The 19,449-nt window shown below is 33.2% G+C and overlaps 2 protein-coding genes across 14 annotated transcripts in view; both read right to left on the reverse strand.

The window, feature by feature from the left end:
- Positions 1-11,741: 11,741 nt before the first annotated feature.
- On the reverse strand, positions 11,742-15,336 carry LOC112696911 (uncharacterized). The gene is made up of 4 exons (XM_025749849.3): positions 15,120-15,336; positions 14,595-15,037; positions 13,598-13,727; positions 11,742-12,223 (listed from the first exon to the last, which is right to left on the reverse strand). The coding sequence occupies exons 2-4, from the start codon at positions 15,015-15,017 to the stop codon at positions 12,003-12,005; spliced, it is 774 nt and encodes a 257-aa protein (XP_025605634.1). The 5' UTR covers positions 15,018-15,037; positions 15,120-15,336; the 3' UTR covers positions 11,742-12,002.
- A 2,026-nt stretch (positions 15,337-17,362) lies between these two features.
- The window catches only part of LOC112696912 (uncharacterized), a 32,717-nt gene continuing 30,630 nt past the window's right edge, over positions 17,363-19,449 (reverse strand). For 8 of the 13 annotated variants that reach the window (XR_011862461.1, XR_011862457.1, XR_011862455.1 and 5 more), the window contains 3 exons: positions 18,088-18,210; positions 17,832-17,909; positions 17,363-17,631 (listed from right to left, as the gene is read on the reverse strand). Coding sequence is in view for 2 of the 13 variants with exons in the window: in XM_072197280.1 (XP_072053381.1) it covers positions 17,543-17,631; positions 17,832-17,909 (167 nt within the window). In the remaining 11 variants the exon portion in view is untranslated. The remainder of the gene's footprint in view (positions 17,632-17,831; positions 17,910-18,087; positions 18,211-19,449) is intronic. The other 5 variants (XR_011862462.1, XR_011862460.1, XR_011862456.1 and 2 more) reach the window with 1 other exon arrangement.

Consider the following 19,449-nt stretch of genomic DNA (forward strand, 5'->3'; position numbering starts at 1 on the left):
CATTTTTTTATAATTCTTCTTGTTTTCCTCTTTTGAGAAAAATAAAACCAAAAAAAGAGGAAAAAAATAAATGACGACAATAACATGAACAAGAAAGGAGAAGAAGAAACAAATAAAACACGGCAACGTAACAATAGCACCAATAGAAGAAAGAGGAGGAAACACACGAAGATAAGAATCGTTTTTCGTATTCTTTGAACGCAGCACGTAAAACGTGCAAGCGTTTCATTTGCGTTAGTGAAGTGGGCGTGTGTACATACTATAAATAATGAAAATAGTTTTTGGAGTTTAAGCCAATTTTATTGGACTTGGTTACTAAAAAGATGGAATAAGTACGATTTTGGTCCCTAACGTTGAGGGTCAGAATCGAAATCGTCCCTCTTCTAATTTTCGATTTAGAATCGTCCTTAACGTTTTTTTCGTATTAAAATCGTTCTTTTTATTTTTTTTTTGGACAAAAATATCCTCACCACTACCAACATAATTACCTCTTCACCACCACCACTACCAATTGCCACTCCACCACCATTATCAGCATCATCAACACCCACTGCCACTCCACCGCCACCAATACCACCACCAACGCCACTGCCGTCCCCCTCCCCCCTTTCCCCCTTTCCCCTCCCCCTTCCCCCACTCAACGTCCCCACCCGTCCCCTCTCCCTCCCCATATTCCCTTCCCCCACCCCCAATAAATCAACAAGCAGAAATAATAATATTCCACAACAAATCAACAAATCAACAAACAGAAAATAACAAATCAACAAATCAGCAACAATAATATTCCACAACAAAAGAAGAAGAAATCTAGAAATTCACAGAATTCACAGAAGAAGAAGAAGAAGCGGCGGGCGGCGGTGCGGCGGCGGGTCGGCGAGGCAGAGGCAGAGGCGGCGAGGCGGCGAGGCAGAGGCGGCGAGGTGGTGACCCTGACTCTCGCGTTTCTCTCTCTGCTAGTCCTCGATGGCGACGACTCTAAGGGAGACGACGAGCAAGGACGGCGGTGGCTCCTCGGACGACGACGCACACGACGGATCCAGCGGCGGTAGGAACAGCCGAGGCGACAGCGACAGCCGCCGTCCCCTTCCCCCCTTTCCCCTTTCCCCTTCCCCCTCCCCCCTCCGCCTCTCCCCTTCCCCCCACTTCCACCCCACGTCCTTTCCCCTTCCCCCAACCCCGAACCCCACGTCCTTTCCCCTTCCCCTCCAGGCTTCGCCGCCGGCGCCGTCCCCCCTCCCCCGTTCCCCTTCCCCATCCCCTCCCCCTTCGTATACCCTTTGCCCCCCAAAATGTGTTTTCTTTTTTTTTAATTTTATATTTTTTTATTAAAGTAAGGGTAATTTTGGAATAAATTAAAAAATTTTATTAGAAAGGACGATTTTAAAATGAAATGCAACATTAAGAACGATTTTAAGTCGAAAATTACATCAGGGACGATTTCGATTCTGGCCCTCATTGTTAGGGATCAAAACAGTACTTATCCCCTAAAAAGATTTAAATGTGTAGCGAGACTAAATAAAATAACATAATTTTATATAAATAAATTAATTATAGTTTAAATATAAAAATATAAGTTATATATATTATTTATAAAAGAATGTTAGAAGTCCTGTAAAATTTATTGTTTTTAACTAATAATTAGACATTAACGTTTAAAAATATAGACTGTGTACTAAAAATGTATTGTTGAAATAAAGTCAGTTTGCGTAAACAACTTAATTAAGTTCTTTTGAAAAAAAATTTAAAATATAAGGATTTAGAGTAACTCCAATGCTAAAAAATAGAGTTCATTTTCTGACATACAAGGACCCAATTGTCGTTGGAGAGCAAAGAAGGAAGGAGGCTCTTCACATGGATCAAGGCTGAGAATCCCTCTAGAGAGGGAGTTATAGCCGCCAATAAAATTATGCCATGTGAAAAGTTAATAAAAAAATTTAAAACATATTAGATATATATATATATATCTATTTAATTAATTATTTATATTAATTTAATAATTAATTATATTAAATCATAATTAATATAAATAATTATATTAACTCAATATCAAATATTATTTATATTGTTATATTGAATCATAATTAATTAAATTTATTTACATAAAAAATAAATATAATTTTTATATATTATAAAATAATTTTTGGTTTGATTATTTATTTTTATTGTAAAATTTAAAATATTAATCAAATTTAAGTTATCTATTTTAATATTTTATAATATTAAATTATTTTAAATCATAAATTTAACTAATATTATTATAAACAAATAATGATTATATTACTTTTAAATATTTTAATTAATTAATTAAGTGGGACCACAACAGGGACTAAAGTTAGTTCCTTCTAATGGAAAAGAGAGAGATGATTTGAGTTCCTATTTATTGTTTATGATGCAAAAGCTGTGTGGAGTTATTTTTTATGACAGGTGGCCCATAAATAGGGACTGGAATGAGTTCTCTATTGGAGATGGTCTTATATTAAAAGTAGCTTATAAATAAATTGTGTTTGAAAAGTTATCATAAAAGTACTTATTCTAAAGTTGTTTAATAAATAGAAATGATAAAATAGCTTCGGATAAAGAGAGAAGTCAAATTTTTTGACTTCTTCAAAAGTTCTTAAGCAATTTTTCAAAAAATTAAAAATATATTTAAAAAACTATTTAAACATCATTAATATGACTTTTAATAAATCAAAAATTTAAAAAAAAATTAAAACTTTTTAATAGACTAAATAAACTTGGTTAATAGCTAAAATAATAGCTAAAAACGATAAATTTTATTAACTCTTAAATATTTTTTATTTATATATTAATTATAATTTATGTCATCTATTATAATTATGTATAAAATTTGATGTATATGTAAAACTATATAATTATATATAATTATATTTTCATGCTCTTATTGGATAAAAGTTTTTTACGTGTATTCAACAACATATTATCATGGTAACAGAAAAAAAAATTACTTTTAACCATCTATACGTGAATAGATATTTAAATAAACAAACGTAATTAAATAATTGTTTAAAATTATTTATTGTAAAATTAAACTCTATATATATTACATCGAATTACTTCACAAACTAATAAATTAAATTTATCCAAAATCAAACTCAAATTTATTTAATATATAAACTTAAATTTAAATTTAAATTTGGCTAAACAAATTCACGAACCTTACTTTTTAAATTGTTAATAAGTCCAAGTCAAAATTAATTACAAGTTAGACTTCACTTATTTCTAGTTCTAGTTAGAAGCATTGCTTAATTAGCATATTTGGAGCCTCATAACAAAATATATTTTTTAAATTTTTTAATAACTATTAAATAATTTTTATTTCATTTTAATTATAAATTAATTTTTTATATATTTTTTAATTATAATTTTATTTTTTATTTTTATAAATTATTATTTTATTATTTATCTATGATATTTATTAACAATTAAAAACAAAACAATAACAAAATAGATCTTCCATTAATCGTTATAAATATTTTGGCAATTCAAATCAATTGATTTTTTTTATTCTTGATCCGTTACATTCATAAACGCTAATAAAATCGTGTTTCTTGATAGTTCAATCGATTGGACATACAACACAATCGATTGAATGTTGGACGACAGTACGGGTTTCTTCAAAATTTAATCGTTAAAAGTGTTACACAATCAATTGAATTTTACACGGCAATATGCGTTCTCAAAATTCAATCGATCAGAATGATTACACAATCAATTAAACTGCGCTTAGAATGTGAGTTTTTTCTTATTCAATCGATTGCTCGTGTTACCAATCGATTGAAGTCTTCAAAGGTTTTCACAATTCAATCGATTGATTGTGTTATCCAATCGATTGAATTGTGCACTGCGTTATATGTTACGCCATTCTAAATTTTCTTTCCCGTATTTATAAATTATTATTTTATTATTCATCTATCTTATCTTTAAAATTCTATCATCAGTTTCTAAATTTTTATTTTGATTTAAATACTCTAATCTTATTTTTTTTAATATTAAGATTATAAATTAGTGAATAATCTATCATCAATTTATTTTTCAATTGCTCAATCTTAAAATTAGAATCGTTTATCAATCTCCTTGATTATCAATTTTTTTTATTATTTTTGTTCATTGTTTATCCAACTACTTTATATCCAATTTTTCTTTATTATTTATCCATCTCTTTAATATTCAATATTTGTTCATCATATTGTACGTGAAGGAGCTCTTGAGTGCTAGATCCACTCATGCTTGAAACAATCACGGTACCTTATTGTATGATTTCTCCCATTCACCAATATCTACGTAATTGCCTTTTGTTTTGCCATCCAAATCTTGTTGTACGACGGTTTGAAGTGATAGTGCTGTCTCATTGTACTCTGTAGAACAGGGATGGTAACTGATGGACTAGATTGTACGAGGGCCGTGATGATTCTGCATATGAGGTTGTTGTTCAACTGTCGATGATCCTGATATAAGAACCGGCTTAACCGCTTTAATAAAATAATAATTTAATTGTTCGAAATAGGTTCAAAAATAGAAAAATGATATTTTCAAAATAAAAAGGTAAAATTTGATTTCAATGAATTTTTTTGAGTGGTAAAATTTATCTTTTGCGGCAAATTTTTGTAAAAATACGTACCGACACTTAAACCGGTAGTACCGGCTCTAATCTGTCATGTACTGTGTTTTGAGAAAAAATAAGATTTTGAAAATTGAATTTATTGTTTTGAAAGGACAAAAATAATTTAGAATAAAAAACTGGACGCTAATCTTAAAGGTTTTCGCCCAAAGTGGACAAAATGGACAAAAAAATACTAACGAGTTGGATCGGGCCTAAACCGGGCCCAAGGTCCAACATATATATACTCTATTAATGAGCAATTCTGCTCATTTTCACCCACAAGCAAGAAGGGAGGCGCTGAGATAGAGAAGGGAGAAGAGAGGAGAAGTTACTATTCACTTTCTCACTCTTTCACTCATAACTTGAGCTACGGAGCTCCGATTGACGAGCCGTTTACGGCCACGTGAAGTTCTTTTCAATTCCATCATTTTTAGCTAGGCTTTGTTGGTAAAATTCGAAACTAGCACTCCAGTTTCCTGCCCTAACAGTTTTGCATTTTTTGTTCTAGTTCTTGAGTAGATTTTTGTGTTTTGTTTGTTTAGGAGTGATCTAGCATTGGAATATTGTTGGATTTTATCCCTAATCTCGTTGGATAAGATACGATTTCACTAAATTCTTGTGTTAGTTGTTTTGTAAACGTTAGGTTTTGATTTATATATATATATATATATATATATATATATATATATATATATATATTAGTTTGAGTTTTGGTGCTTGTTGGAGTTGCCTTGGCTTTTTGGAAGCTTGCGGGATCTAAGTTTTGGTGTTTGGTGAATTTTGGGAATCGGCTAAGGTATGGTTTCAGCTTCTTTTATGTAATATGTAATATTTTTGGACACTAAGACTAGTTGACCTTAAGATATGTTTGAATGATGTGATTGTATGATTAGTTGTATATAAATGTTATGCTTGATGATGGTTTGGATGGAGGTTGAATGAGTTTGAATGTGATGACATATATATTGTTAGATGATGATTATTGATGTGTTATGTTGGTGGGTGTTGAGGTTTGAAGATGGATGTTGATGATGCTTTTGCTTGTTGGTTATTGTGGTTCATGTTGAAAATAAATGAGTGAGGAGGTTTGATGAATTGAATGGATTGATTGATGATAATAGGGCTAATTGGATGAAAGATTTGATACTTGTATCATTAATGATTGTTGGGAATTTGAATGATGGTATTAAGAAAATTGGATATGATATAAGGTTGAATTTAGAGTTGGAGGAGGTAAGTATTAAATGGTTTAGATGATTGAATGATTGATATAGTTGAGGAATACTTGGTATGGATTCTTGAGTGATTTTGGTATTGTTAGGTTGTGAATAATTGGTTTTGAATTGAGAGTGTTGGAAAGATTGAGTTTTTAAGGATTTTGGTAAAAACAGATTTTGGTCCAACTTTGGTGGATCATATCTTGAGCTACAGTTTTTGAAATTGATTGAATTTTGTATCAAATTAAAGATAATTCAAACAGATTTAAAATGGTATAGATTTCATGGAAATTAGAATTTTGTAGAAAAAGATATGATTGTTGGAAGTTAGTGTCTAAAATCTGATTTCTGTAATGTTGCAGAAAATTGTGAGTTATGGTTTGTATGCGCACGCACACTGTTGTGCGCGTGCTCTGAAGAGGAGCCATGTTTTCACTTGTGCGTACGCACACCCTAAAATTTTAAGAAAATGTGCGTACGCCACTCTGGTGCGCACACACACACAGGGATATGCCTACTGTTGAGAGCGTTCGCACACTCTGGTGCACACACACATTCTGTGAAATTTGCAAGTTGTGAGTACGTACAATATCATGCATATACACAAGCTGGGAAAACTCTTTTGGGTGTGCATACGCACAACCCTATGCGTACGCACACTGCCCTGCTTTTCAATGAAGACCTTGTTTTTAACTGTTTTACCTTTCCGGCAAACTTGTAAACTTCCGTAAAGCTCATCTAGGGTGTCTTAACAAGTTTTTAGGCTTTGATTCATAGAGAATACCACAAATAAGTCTAACTAGAATAAACTCTGGTAAAAGGGTTAGAGGACAGTGACTTAGGCTTGGTATGTCAATTGGGTGGAGTTGTCTTGTGAACTAATGGGGAGCCAGATTGATGATGGATGATTATGGTTAATGGAATGAGTATGAATGGAAGTGTGCTATGAGCAGTGGTCTCTGAGATGGGTTATGTAATTGTGATATGCTTTGTTCTCCATCGTAGGGATTATGGCAGTCTCCCGCCTACGTTCGGATGTGAGGGTTGAAGCTGGGCTTTCCACTCACATTTCTCGCTCATGGAGAAGGTGGTAGGGCACTCATCCCTCAGAATTATACCTCCTGAGTATGCGTTTTCTCTCTGGTTGTAAGGTGGTAGGGCACTAACCCACGGAATCATGCGGCATCCAGAGGAAGTTGGTAGGGCACTCTCCCTCAGAATTGTTTCCTTTTGAAAAGAGAAGGTGGTAGGGCACTCATCCCTTGGAATTATTCCTCTTGAGTATGTGCAATAGAGAGACTAATCCGGGAGTTGTCGAATAGATTTTGTGTCGGGTTTGGCACTATAACGACATGTGATATCACAGCCAATAAGACATGCATTCATCATATGCATCTCTTATGTGCTTGTTTGCTTTAATTACTTGTAGTTTGCCTAAATGTATAATATTCCTAGTTGCTTCTTGAATTACTTGCTATATATGAATATTACCTATGTATTACTTGCTTGCATTATCTGTGATTGTCTGGTGCTGAGGAGGTTAGGTAGGCGATGGCGATGGGATCGCACGGAGGGTAGGTTGGTGAAGGCTATGGGACAGTGGTGACTAGTTTTAGTTAGAAATTCCCTAAGTTTAGATACCCTTGTTTATTGTTTACGGTTTAAGTTATTTATTTCGTTAAGCTTGAATATCTGTTTGGTGTAAAGTTCTAGGATTGCCTTCGGCGTCCCGGAACCTTACATCTTACATATTGGGCTCTGTTACCATACTGAGAACCTCCGGTTCTCATACCATATGTTGTTGTTTTTCAGATGCAGGTCGCAATCCACCACGGTGATGAGTTTGCGGATGTGGTGACAGAACGGAGTATGATCTTTCTTATATTTTATTTCAATTTACTTTTGTTGTAGCACTCTCACCTTTTGTATATTTAATGTTATTGCCTTAGAGGCTTTATTTTTGAAAACTTTGAGAGATAGGTTGTTGCTGTTTTAAACTTCAAAAGTTTGTCATATTCAGTTTGACTAGCCGGCCTAAACTCCGCAGGTTGTGACTAATCCTCTTTTTGTATATCATAAGTGTATTTATATATATATATATATATATATATATATATATATATATATAGTTAATTTAATTATTACCTTGTGTATCCTGGAGCTATCTACAAGGTTTTATATATAAAATATATTTTCTTCTCCATGCCTACGCGTTTAGTTATCGTGTGTGAACGCTTCGTGTTTTGTAATTCCGCTTTATGCGACTTTGAGCTTTGTTCTTTCGTCGGGCTTCTAGTTATATAAATTCTTAGACATATATTATATAATATAAGCTTTCGAATTGTCCAGGCACTTCGTTATCCTTTACTTTACAGCTAGAGGTAAGGCTTAGGGTAATAGGATATTACACTTGAGACATGGTGGGGCTAAACACGTATGCGGTTCGCTGAATTTACACAATCCCTAATGATTTGAAATATAATCAAATTACAATTTAACCAAAAAATAATGACGAAGAAGATAATGTACTAAAATACTGTAACACTTACCAATATTCGAGATTTTGTTGGAAGACGACACGGAGACTCCAAGGACAACCATCAGTAAATTTCTAGCAATGCACGTGGTACTTTAACCGATCCGATTTCAAAACTCGATACTCAACACTTCTCTGAATGCTGTAATTCTTCACGCCTTGCAGTATTGCCTTTCTGCTTCTGAATCTGTGACCAACTGATAAACTGTTATTTTACAGTTTATTTTGTATGTATATATGTACGTATAAAAGAAAAAATATTTCTCTAAGCTATTAAGTTTGCCTCCTAGAGTCTAAGCTTTGATGCCAATTGAAGGTTTTGTAGACCTTAAAAAAGAGGGATTTGAATCAAGGCTATCTTTTAAATTGGAAACATGAAACAGAATAAGTATGGGACTTTTTTAGTTTTGTCTCATGCAAGTACAGAAGATAAATGAGAGAAGAGAAGAAAGATTCATACCAGCAAATATCTTGGTTCAACTTCAATATGCAATGAAGTCTATGTCCAATCTTTACTACAATAACGATAAAATTTCACTATATCCAATTTAAATTACAATTACCATTGAAAAAATCAAAATAAAAACAATATGTACCAAACCGATTCTTACACCAACAGGAACGAAGCACCAACTTGAGCTTCACAAACCAAACCAATTCAGCCAAGACCAAACTAAAACAAGAATAAACTCAAATTGAAACTTTGTTGTATTTTCTTTCTAGATTAAGACTTATTCATTCATAGGTTTTTACCATATAATCTCAAAAAGAAACATATGCCTTTTTGTTTTTTAGAAAGACACAAAAATTGATTTACCAAAAGGGACTAAAGTGAAGAAGAAGCACTCTTAGTATGCAATATTTGATTTCTGATTTTTCGTAGCCAGCAGTTGCCTTTTCTAAATGTTTTTCAAAACTTGCTCATTAATATTTATTGATTATTTCAAAACTCGTGCAATGTGATTAGCTGTCCATAAATCTGGTCGTTGTTGTCCATAATTGCCAACATTATTATGTTTTCTTTTTCAATATTGGTAACAGCAATCTCTTCTAATTTTGATACCAAATAAGCAATTATATTAATTTTAAAGCTGAATCTCTATAACATATTAAGTCAAGTAATGAATCAATCAATTAATTAAATATTTATCATCACAAGTAATTGTAAGATAATTTTCAGACTCAACAGTTATTTTTATCTATCTTATCCTTCAAAAGATAAGATTAGAATTTATTTTTTGAATTTAAATTCTAGGTTAGAAATAGAAGACAAATAAGGGAACGTATGGTTCATAGAAGAACGATTGATCATCAAATCATACTGGATTCATCCAGCACTTCATTAATTTTAGATTGTTTTCTTTATCATGAGTAAGTAAATCTCTCTTATTAAGGGTTAGGAGTTTTGTTTAATTTTATGGATTCGTAATGTATATGTTTTTTTTATTTTGATTAATGCATTAATACTTTTTTAAGATTGAGTATCGTTTTTCATCTTTAATTGTTAGAAGTATCGAAAAATATTATAATTCTATTTGGATTCTATTATTACTTTAGAAAATTTAATGTCGGAATTAGTTTAAAATTATTTCTTATGATTTTCAATGACTAGGAATAGTATTTTAAAAGTTATTCAGCTTTAAATCAAAATTGTGCTTAACCTCTTTTTCTTAAATTAATGGACCAAGGAATTGGCGATTAAATAAGTTAAGGAGAAATTAAATTGCCAATGAATTAGAATTTGGTTATATATGATTTGCCGTGAAAGTGTTTTTACATAAGTCAAAGTAAGAAAATATAAGTATTACTTCTTCTAAAAATTAAACATCTCTAAAGCCTTTAACGCCTCATTCATTGATTACTTCTCCAAATTCATAAGCATTTTCTCATTCACAATTAAACACTCTGCTTCACTGTTCCTCACTACTTCAAGATTCACATCCTCCTACTAAAGTTTGATGGATCTAATTAGAAGATTCAATTAGACGTTGCTTGATTCAATTCTTTAACTCTTGTGGGAATGATATCCATTCACTGTGTATTACTTGGAGCGATTTTGTACATTTTCCAATATTCGACCGTATCAAATTTTTGGCTCATCGCGATTACAATTATAGAATTAAGTAATTGAGAAACAAATTGATGATAGATTAGAATATGAAATTAGTAATCTTAAGATTGAAAAAGATAAAATTAGGGCTTCCAAATTAAAATAAAATTGATTTCAAGATTGATCTTCATAGAAGTTAATAGAATTCTAAAGATAAAATATATCATAAAGAATAAAATAATAATTTATAAGATATAGGATAAATTTTAAAATTAAATAATATATGAAGGGTCAATTAATAAATAAAATTAAATAAAAATTATTTGAAAATTATTAAAAAATTTAAAAAATATATTTTGTTACTAGGACCATTTAATAGTTCAGACGCTTTGGGACCATCAAAACTAAAACCACAACAGTGGTAACAATTTAGAATGATGAATAAATGTGAAGTATGATTCTGGTTGAAGAAGTATAAAAGACTAAAAATATAATTGAATTACTAAAAATTGAAAAAAAATTACTATAAGAGATGAGTAAAGTAATAAAGTGATGGATTACCATTAAATTTATTTTTTATAATATGTGAATATGACTATCTTATTTTAAAATGACTAATTATTTATTTTATCACTTTACTCATCTCATTTTAGAAGAGCCTTGATATTTATACGTTTAATGAGAACAGTTTTAGAGAAAAAGGAATTATTTTCTATTTCTGAAAATTATGTGTCCTAGTTTTAGAGTGAACAAAAATTTTGACAGGCTCCCAAAGACGACTTATGATTTTCTCTACATCCAAGTGCAATTCTGCCTCAAAATTATGAATGTGTAAAACAGAACTATTATACAATAATACATGAGAAAGAATAACTTAACCTCAAATTTCAGAAGAATACCGAAAAAACAATAGAAAAACTTGTGTTATAATTACCTTTTCTTTCTCTATCATTTGCTTTCAATTTTTACGTTATTTAGTGAATTAGTCATTTTTAGTTTCCATACTGTCAAGTAATGTATTAAACAAATTTAATCGATACATACAGATTCAATTGAGAAGTTTACATAAAATTTCCCCACCTATTGAGAAAAGATTCAATTGCTACTTAGCCGTGCTAAATGGCTCGAAGGAATTTTGCACGAAACGACGAAGAAATAAAATAGGTACCAAAGCGAAAATCATGGTGGGTAAAAATTGGAAAAGAGACATCTTGCATAGACAGACATCTTTATTGAGGACACGAAAACGTCAATGGTAACCCTTTGGTTGTGAACAACCAAAAGCAGAAAAATCTATATTGCACACTCAAAGCTCAATGGATCAACTTCATATTCTCATTGCCCGTATCTTCATTATTGCCAAAAGAAACGGCAGAAACAACAAGAGAATTGAAATATGAAAACTCAGTAGGGCCAACAGAATCGAGGCAGAAGAGAACCTAACATCTTAATACTATAACAAACAATCTCCTATGATGCTGCCAAGAATCACTAATAAGATAACTGCAAATGATACATGTTAGCTATAAAATGCTTCAACGCAGCAGTAATACCTGCCAAAAGGTGACAAAATGCGCTTTACTTTTTCTTTTGTAGTTCAGAAACCCTTTGGCCCATAATTTTACAAACAGGTTCATCTTTTGACTGAATAAGTTTTAGCGCAGGGTGAACAATAAGATCTCCCATAACCAACTTCTGGCCAACATCCAACTCGCTTAAATCCAGATCAATATATGGGGGGATAATGTCAGCAGGACATAGGAACTTAACAGTCCTTTTGATGGTATTCAAAGCAGCACCTGCCAAAAATTTTTAAAAATGGTTAATCATACTCTGCAAAATAAAACATTATGAAAAATAGAGTAAATAAAATGCAAAAGGTGCACAATGCCCTAGCTTCTACAGTTGCTGCTTTTCAGGCTAGAGAAGTGCTTATAATGCTCACCTTTGTTCTTCTATAAGAAATTTATTTTAATAATTTTATGACATAATATCCATGAATGGTGCATATAGGCACATAAATGTTCTCTGTTAAAGAAGTAAGTTGACTAGTTGCGATGCACATCAGAGTGTACAAATGTACAATAATGACCATTCATTTTAGATTTGCACTATCAAAGCAGAACATATATACTCCCAAAAAGTTAACTCCATAACAGTAAAATTGAATACTGGGTTTAAATATGTTATTGTTAACAACTTCAGTTGCTTGACAGAAATACCCTTCTGTAAACAAAAGTCTTAAAGACTTCAGGGACTTAAACAATGGCACACTAATTTGTTGCTTTTAATCTAAAAGTTGCACGTGTTACAGAAACCAGATCATGATCTCAACAGGTCTTCTCATTACAGAACAACTGCCTCCTACAATTTTTTAACCAAATAATAATCTCAAATCAAACTAAGGAGAAATTGGAATTATCCAGAGGATAAAAATAGCTTTTCAACCAAGTGTGCAGTTATCTTTTAAGTACTAGTTGGGATTATTGAAGATTAACTTTGACTAAGCGCTGCATAATTAACAGGCCTAGAGCAAGAAACCAAGTAATTGACATTGTCAAAAAGATGTATAACGAATCATTCACAAAAAAGAAATAAAGGGGAATTATAAAAACCTCTATAATTTAAAATCCCAGATGGTAAGCCTAATAGACTATTGCATGGATGTGCAGGCAGATTCAGTTTGGAAAAGAAAACTCATTTTGGAAAGTAAATATAACACTAAATTCTGTTATGTCATATATTGGCCTATTGAAACAGATGCTAACCAAACCATTTCCCAAACAAGATATTAAAACCAGCAATCTCATGTTAACTTTAGATATGCCGATGACAAGTGATGTAGATAAAGCAATGTTCAGTCATGAGATAGAAATCAGAACATGAAAGTATTACATAAGATCCATTGTATGTACCACCTAACATGTGTAACTCTTTAGACAACATCAACAGAATTTGTTAAAGACAATTGAGTTTATAAATATATTACACTTTAAGCAAAAAGAAAAACAAAATAAAATCAACAGAATATTTAAACAAACATTCAGTAGCCTAAAAATTTCACAAATACGTAGTAAACAAAGTGGTCATGTGATGAGCTAAAGGGCTAATATTGAAATGTACTCTGAAGAAAATTAAAATATGATTTCAAGAAGAATTCCTTGTGTGCTAACCTTTCTTCAGTCCAGGGGATATATCTTCTCCTCGAAATACAAGAGGGACCTCAACTTTCAACAGAGCATTTGATGGAGCCCTTAGAAAAGTGACATTTAATGGTGCATCTGTGCCTGCCTGCAAATGAATCTGGGATAATTTCAAAAGACAAAAGTTCAGCACATAGCAACAAATTTAAACTTAACTGTATCTGTAAAACAGAACATGATGAGATAACTCACAACTATCAAATGCTCAACTGCCTTACATATCACATCTCAACAAAATAATAAGCTTTTACAATCACAATAACTTAAAAGAAGGATATATTTTACTAAAACCAATCAGAGCATGAAAAATGATAGCTATTTTCATATACCATCGAAGAAAGATGAAAGAGAAAACACATTTCCTACACTACACAAAGAAATACATTTCAGATATCAATTTCAAAAAGTTTAATTAATCAAGAACATATCCTAAAGCAAATATAGTAATTACAACTCCTACATCCATAAGTGGAACACTCACCAATAATATGTCAATGATATTATCAACAAAAGCAAGCAGAAGCAAAATGATATTGACATGTGGAAACAAACAACTTGCTATAATGGGTAAAAAAAAAAAAAACCAAAGATTTGCAAAGCTAACGATATTTGGAGGACAAAAATCAAAATTGAGGTTAGGATTATACTACGAGGGAGCCTATATTTTTGAAGATCGTCACAGGCATATAATATATAGTTTTTTTGGTTGAGAGGAGTTCAAATGTGTATATTTGTGTCCATGGACTCCATACATATAACAATAATCTCCACTCTTTCGACAATCCAAAACAATGATCAAACAAATCTGACACTTAAACATTTGCAAAATCACAATATTCTGGATACCTTTTCATTAATCATATAAAACAGTAACAAGATTTCTCATAAATACATCGTCAACCCAAAACAAACAACTAATATTCATACACATACAAAAGAAAGAAAATCCAAACTAAAATCAATTTACCTTGCGGGGCAAAACCCGAACCTTCTCAACAACGTCCCCGCCTTCGAACTCCGACCGGACTTCGAGGTCGAAGAGGCGGGAGAGAAAGAATGAGCGGCCAAGCTGGTTGACGAGCTTCCTGATCTGGTTAGTCCGTACGGAAATGAGGCGCTTGTTGCCGCCATGCTGACCGTCCTCCTGCTCGAACACAATGCTAGGCACGCGCCCAACCTTCCGTTCCTTCGCCGATATGTTCTTCCCCGAATTCGCGCGAGGAATTGCGAGTATCGTCTCGTCGTATTTCGAGTCCGGTCTCGGAAAGCCTTCTAGGTATGTCAGCGGCTGCACCTCCGGTGGCTCATGGTGGAGTACCGCGGCGGCGGATGACTGGGAGAAGCGCCGGAGGTGGAAGGAGAATCTGGAGAGTATGACGTGGCGGAGCATGGTTTGGTTTGGGGTTTTAGCTGCAATGGAATCGAGAAGTTAGAATTTACAAATGTACTAATTGATTCTTCGTAAAGGAATACAGAGAACAGAAATGAATACGTTAGTCGGCGCTTTGGGAGAATGTCGGGATGCGACGGCTAGATGCGACGCGGAGAAGGCCGTCACGGCGACGGGACGACGGCGGGGGATGATGGGGGAAGATAGTAGAGTGGAGATTTTTCTGAGGTTTAGGCTTTGGAGCTTCCTGCTGCTCCAGGGTTCGACTTCAAATGACTTCTCTAATTTTCTTCAGTATCGAACCGAACGACACCGTTTCACATTTTCTTTTTCGTTTCATAAATGTGTTAAAAATACATTTTTTTGTAACTTAAAAAAAAACTGAAGTTACTAAAATACTCTCAACACAATATTATTTTATAAGAGTTAATAGTCAAAATCATCCCTGAAAGATATATCGATCTCCATATAAATTCCTGAAAGATAAAGTAAATCAAAATCGTCCCCAAAAGATGACGGACATGACCATATTAGTCATTCCGTCATCTCATCTGCTGAGTTGGCTAACATTGGGTGACGTGTTCCGTTAACTGCCCGCGTGGCACAGTAACAAAACAACGCCGTTTTGAATCAATGGCCTCCAGGTGTTGATACGACGTCGTTTGATGTCCAGGAGAGATTCAAAACGTTGCAACCCATCACCCCCTCTGTTAACAAGCATCTCAATCTGTTTCGCTCCAAAACGTATAGTCTCCTTCAAGCTATGCCCTAAGCATTTGACCCAACATTTGAATGACGCCATCAACCTTCGTCAGCGTTGGAAGACCAATAAAACAGAAGAGGTATCGGTACTGAATACAGAGGTGATCGTCTCCTGGAGCAACATTGATAGTGGAGGAAGCCATCGCCACGGCTATAAGTAAGGATGAACCTTTTTTCTTGTTTATTGAGTTATTTTGTGGCGTGATGTCTTTCTAGTGGCGTGATTCATGGATTCATCTAATTCTGGGTAGGGTTTGGGGTGACTAAGGGTTTGTATGAATGTTCTTGTATGATATGAGTGGGTTAGAATGCTTTGCTGTTACTGGCTTTGTGTTGATTTGTTAGGTAGGGGTGTGTCATTTTAGTGATGGTTCTATTCGGTTGTTGCATGTTTGTTTTGGATTCAGGGTTTGTTTTGGTATGTTTTTCTGTGTTTGTTAATGGGATTATCGTCTCTGTTATTATAGATGGAGGGTCCTCCCATGACTTTTGTGTTTCACCATGGTGGAATGTTTAAAAACTCTATTGATGGAGACATGATATATGAACCCGACAACACAGAAGTCTTGATGGGTGTTGATGGAGACACACTTGATGTGTTCTTTGTAAAGGTCTACTATAAGGAGTTGGGATACATTGAAGCTGGAAACTGTTAGTGGAAATCTCCTGGAGTACCCCTCTCATCTAGGTTGAGAAGCTTAGTCACAGATGCATATTTGGTTGCACTGTGTAAGCATTGTAGGAGAAACCAACATGTGATCAACATTTACAATGAGCACTGTATTTCACAGTCATGTATAGTAGACAACATGGTTGAGGATGTTGTCAATGTGGAAGTAGAAAATAGCAAGCAAAAGAACTCTTCCCAAGCTAAGAAGTGCCATTCTCAACCTGCCAAGATGCCCACTACTAGTCACCTTGAGTCCAGCAAACAAACCCCTTAGCCCACTAAGACAATTCCACAGCTCAATTCTCAGCCCAACAAACCCACTATGAAGCCCAAATCTCAGTCCAATAAACCATCCATGAGGCCCAACTCTCAGCCCATTAAACCAGCCCACAAGCCCAACAGAGTAGACTTGAAGCACACTACAAAAATAATCACTTTTAACGGCAACTTATTTTGTTTTTAGCGGCAATAAAAATAGCCGCTGATACATTTACCAGCAATTAGATATTAGCCATCTTATACTTTGTCGCTAAAAGGTTTTAGTGACAATTATAACATTTGCCGGTAAAGACCTTTTTAATAGCCGCAAAAAGTATATAACTTTTAACGGTTATTTTTTTGCCAATTTATATGGCCACAAAAAGTATTCTAAGATTGCAATGTTATTCAATTTTAGTGGCTATTACTATTGCCGCCAAAACCTATTTTACCGGTAATTTATATAGCCACTAAAAATAATTCTAAAATTATAATGTTATTCACTTTTAGTTGCCATTACTATTGCCGCTAAAATATTAAAACTTTAATTATGTTCACTCTTTTAGAAATGACAACCTATCATTTTTCTAAAATTTTAAATTATTTTTACCAACAATTATTATTATTGTACGTAATATAAATTTACTAAAATTAATTAATACAAAATGAAATATTTCATTAAATTCAAAATATTTATACACAAATTTCTTTTGAAAAGTAATAAAGCATAATACAAATTTAAACAACACAAATATTACAAAAAATTAAAAGTAAATCTACATTATATATTTAGAAAACAAAGTGGACTTTGTCCCAATATGTTTAGACCAAAATGTCAAAGTGTGTACTCTATTTGTCTGACCAAGTCTTTTATTGGTGTGGTACCAAAGACAAGATCTTGGTTCAACAGAAAAGTTGTCTCTGCTGCAATAATAACCATATATCATTAACACAAGTATGTAAAATCATCAAGGGATCACTAGTCAGAACATTAAGACATGCTAAACCAAGTATCTGATAACAAAACAAAATTAGTGAGATTTTAGAACATTAAGACATGCTGAAACACTAGTCAGTTATATCAGTTAAATTTATCAACCGTTCAGTGCAGTTAGAAATCACACCAGAATTATCTCCCAAGAAAAATGTCCAGCATTTTGAACAGCTATTCCTCTCTCGAAGCTTTGAATGGCATACGAGTCCTAACAGATATACATAGAAAAAAAGAATAGCAAGATGAATACTTGATTCAACTAAGGTTTTCAATGAGTTGAAATAATATATTCCAAGAGATAGTGTAATGTCATTTGGCAAGGTAAACCTTCTCAAATCGATATAATAAAAAAATATATAAACATATCATGAAATATATTACACAACCTGCTCATCTCTTGTTATGACATGCTGATCTGCACAAACTCCCATGCCAAAGTCATTATAAACATTCCAAAGGCCATCTTTGATCATACCATCAATTATCGTATCATGTCCATACCGAAACTCCTTCCGGTTTTACAAGTGCAATATATACAAGAAAAACCCAGCAAAAAACGCAAAAAATAGAAAGAGTAGGGAAAGAATTAACAAAATTTCAACTAAATTAATTAAAGATATGTAGTTATATACATATAAACACCATAAAATATTTAAAGCTAATAACATAATTATAAAAATATAATCTCTTCATTTGAAAATTTATTTATGTATTTAAAAATTATATATACTACCTCACACATATAATGCAAATCCTTCAATACTACTAAAGCAATCCAAGTGAATTTGTAGTACACATTATTGTTTACTTTGATGAATCTTTATTCATACTCTGGGTCAAGTAGTCCGATCTGGAATGTTCTACTGATAAGACGACTGACCTCTTCAGGTCAGGACAATCCGACCTCTCCTCAAAGAGCTCGGCCAAATCACCAGGAAAAGCCCCAAAAAGGGCTCAAATGGAGGAACACGATCTAAATCCAAAGGCAGCCCAAGCCTATAGAGATAAGGGCGGTTCCCTTGAAGACAAGATGACCTCACTCAAAGATAAGATAAGATAAGATAAGATAAAGATAACTAACTTATCTTATCTAAGAAGGTCGCTCTACACCATTATAAATACATTGGAGCACCCAGGTATAACTCATACTTTGATTCTACTAAAAACCTACTTAATACCCTTGCTAACTTAAGCATCGGAGTCCCTTGCAGGTACCACCACCCTTCGGTAGGGGTGGCAAACGGGCCTAAACCCGCCGGGCCGGCCCGTGTAACCCGCCAAAAAAGGCGGGCTGGGCTGGAAAATTGGGACCGCCGAAAAGCAAAAGCCCGCCTAACCCGCACCGCTTAAACCGCTGGTTTTGGCGGGCTTTGGCGGGGCGGGGCGGGCTTCCCCGCCGGGCTAAGGTTTTTATTAGTGAGGGGGTATTTTTGCAATTTTTTTGCCAAAACTTAACTTCCCCCAACCTAACTTACAAGAGTATGAAGATAAAAATTGAGTGTTTTGAATTATGTTTATGTTATTTTAGAGACAATATTTATAATTATGTTTTGGATTATATTTATTTTGCTTTGGAGAGAATATTTATACTTATATTTTGAATGAAAATTTGGTTTATAATTATATTTATTAGATATTTATAATTACAAAGACTTTAATGTTTGTGAATATAAAAAATATAATTTTTTATGCCATTAGAAATTATAAATTTATTAATATGATTGTAAAATTATATAATTACTTAGTAG

The sequence above is a fragment of the Arachis hypogaea genome, chromosome 6 (assembly GCF_003086295.3).
Source record: "Arachis hypogaea cultivar Tifrunner chromosome 6, arahy.Tifrunner.gnm2.J5K5, whole genome shotgun sequence".
Classification (NCBI taxonomy): domain Eukaryota; kingdom Viridiplantae; phylum Streptophyta; class Magnoliopsida; order Fabales; family Fabaceae; genus Arachis; species Arachis hypogaea.

Bases quoted from the DNA above. Each gene is read 5' to 3' on its own strand.
- LOC112696911 (XM_025749849.3), bottom strand. From the start codon at position 15,017: ATGCTCCGCCACGTCATACTCTCCAGATTCTCCTTCCACCTCCGGCGC. The intron at 13,728-14,594 runs GTAAATTGATTT...AAATTATCCCAG, and splicing joins TTCGGGTTTTGCCCCGCAAG to ATTCATTTGCAGGCAGGCAC. The intron at 12,224-13,597 runs GTTAGCACACAA...AATTTTTGGCAG, and splicing joins ATCCCCTGGACTGAAGAAAG to GTGCTGCTTTGAATACCATC.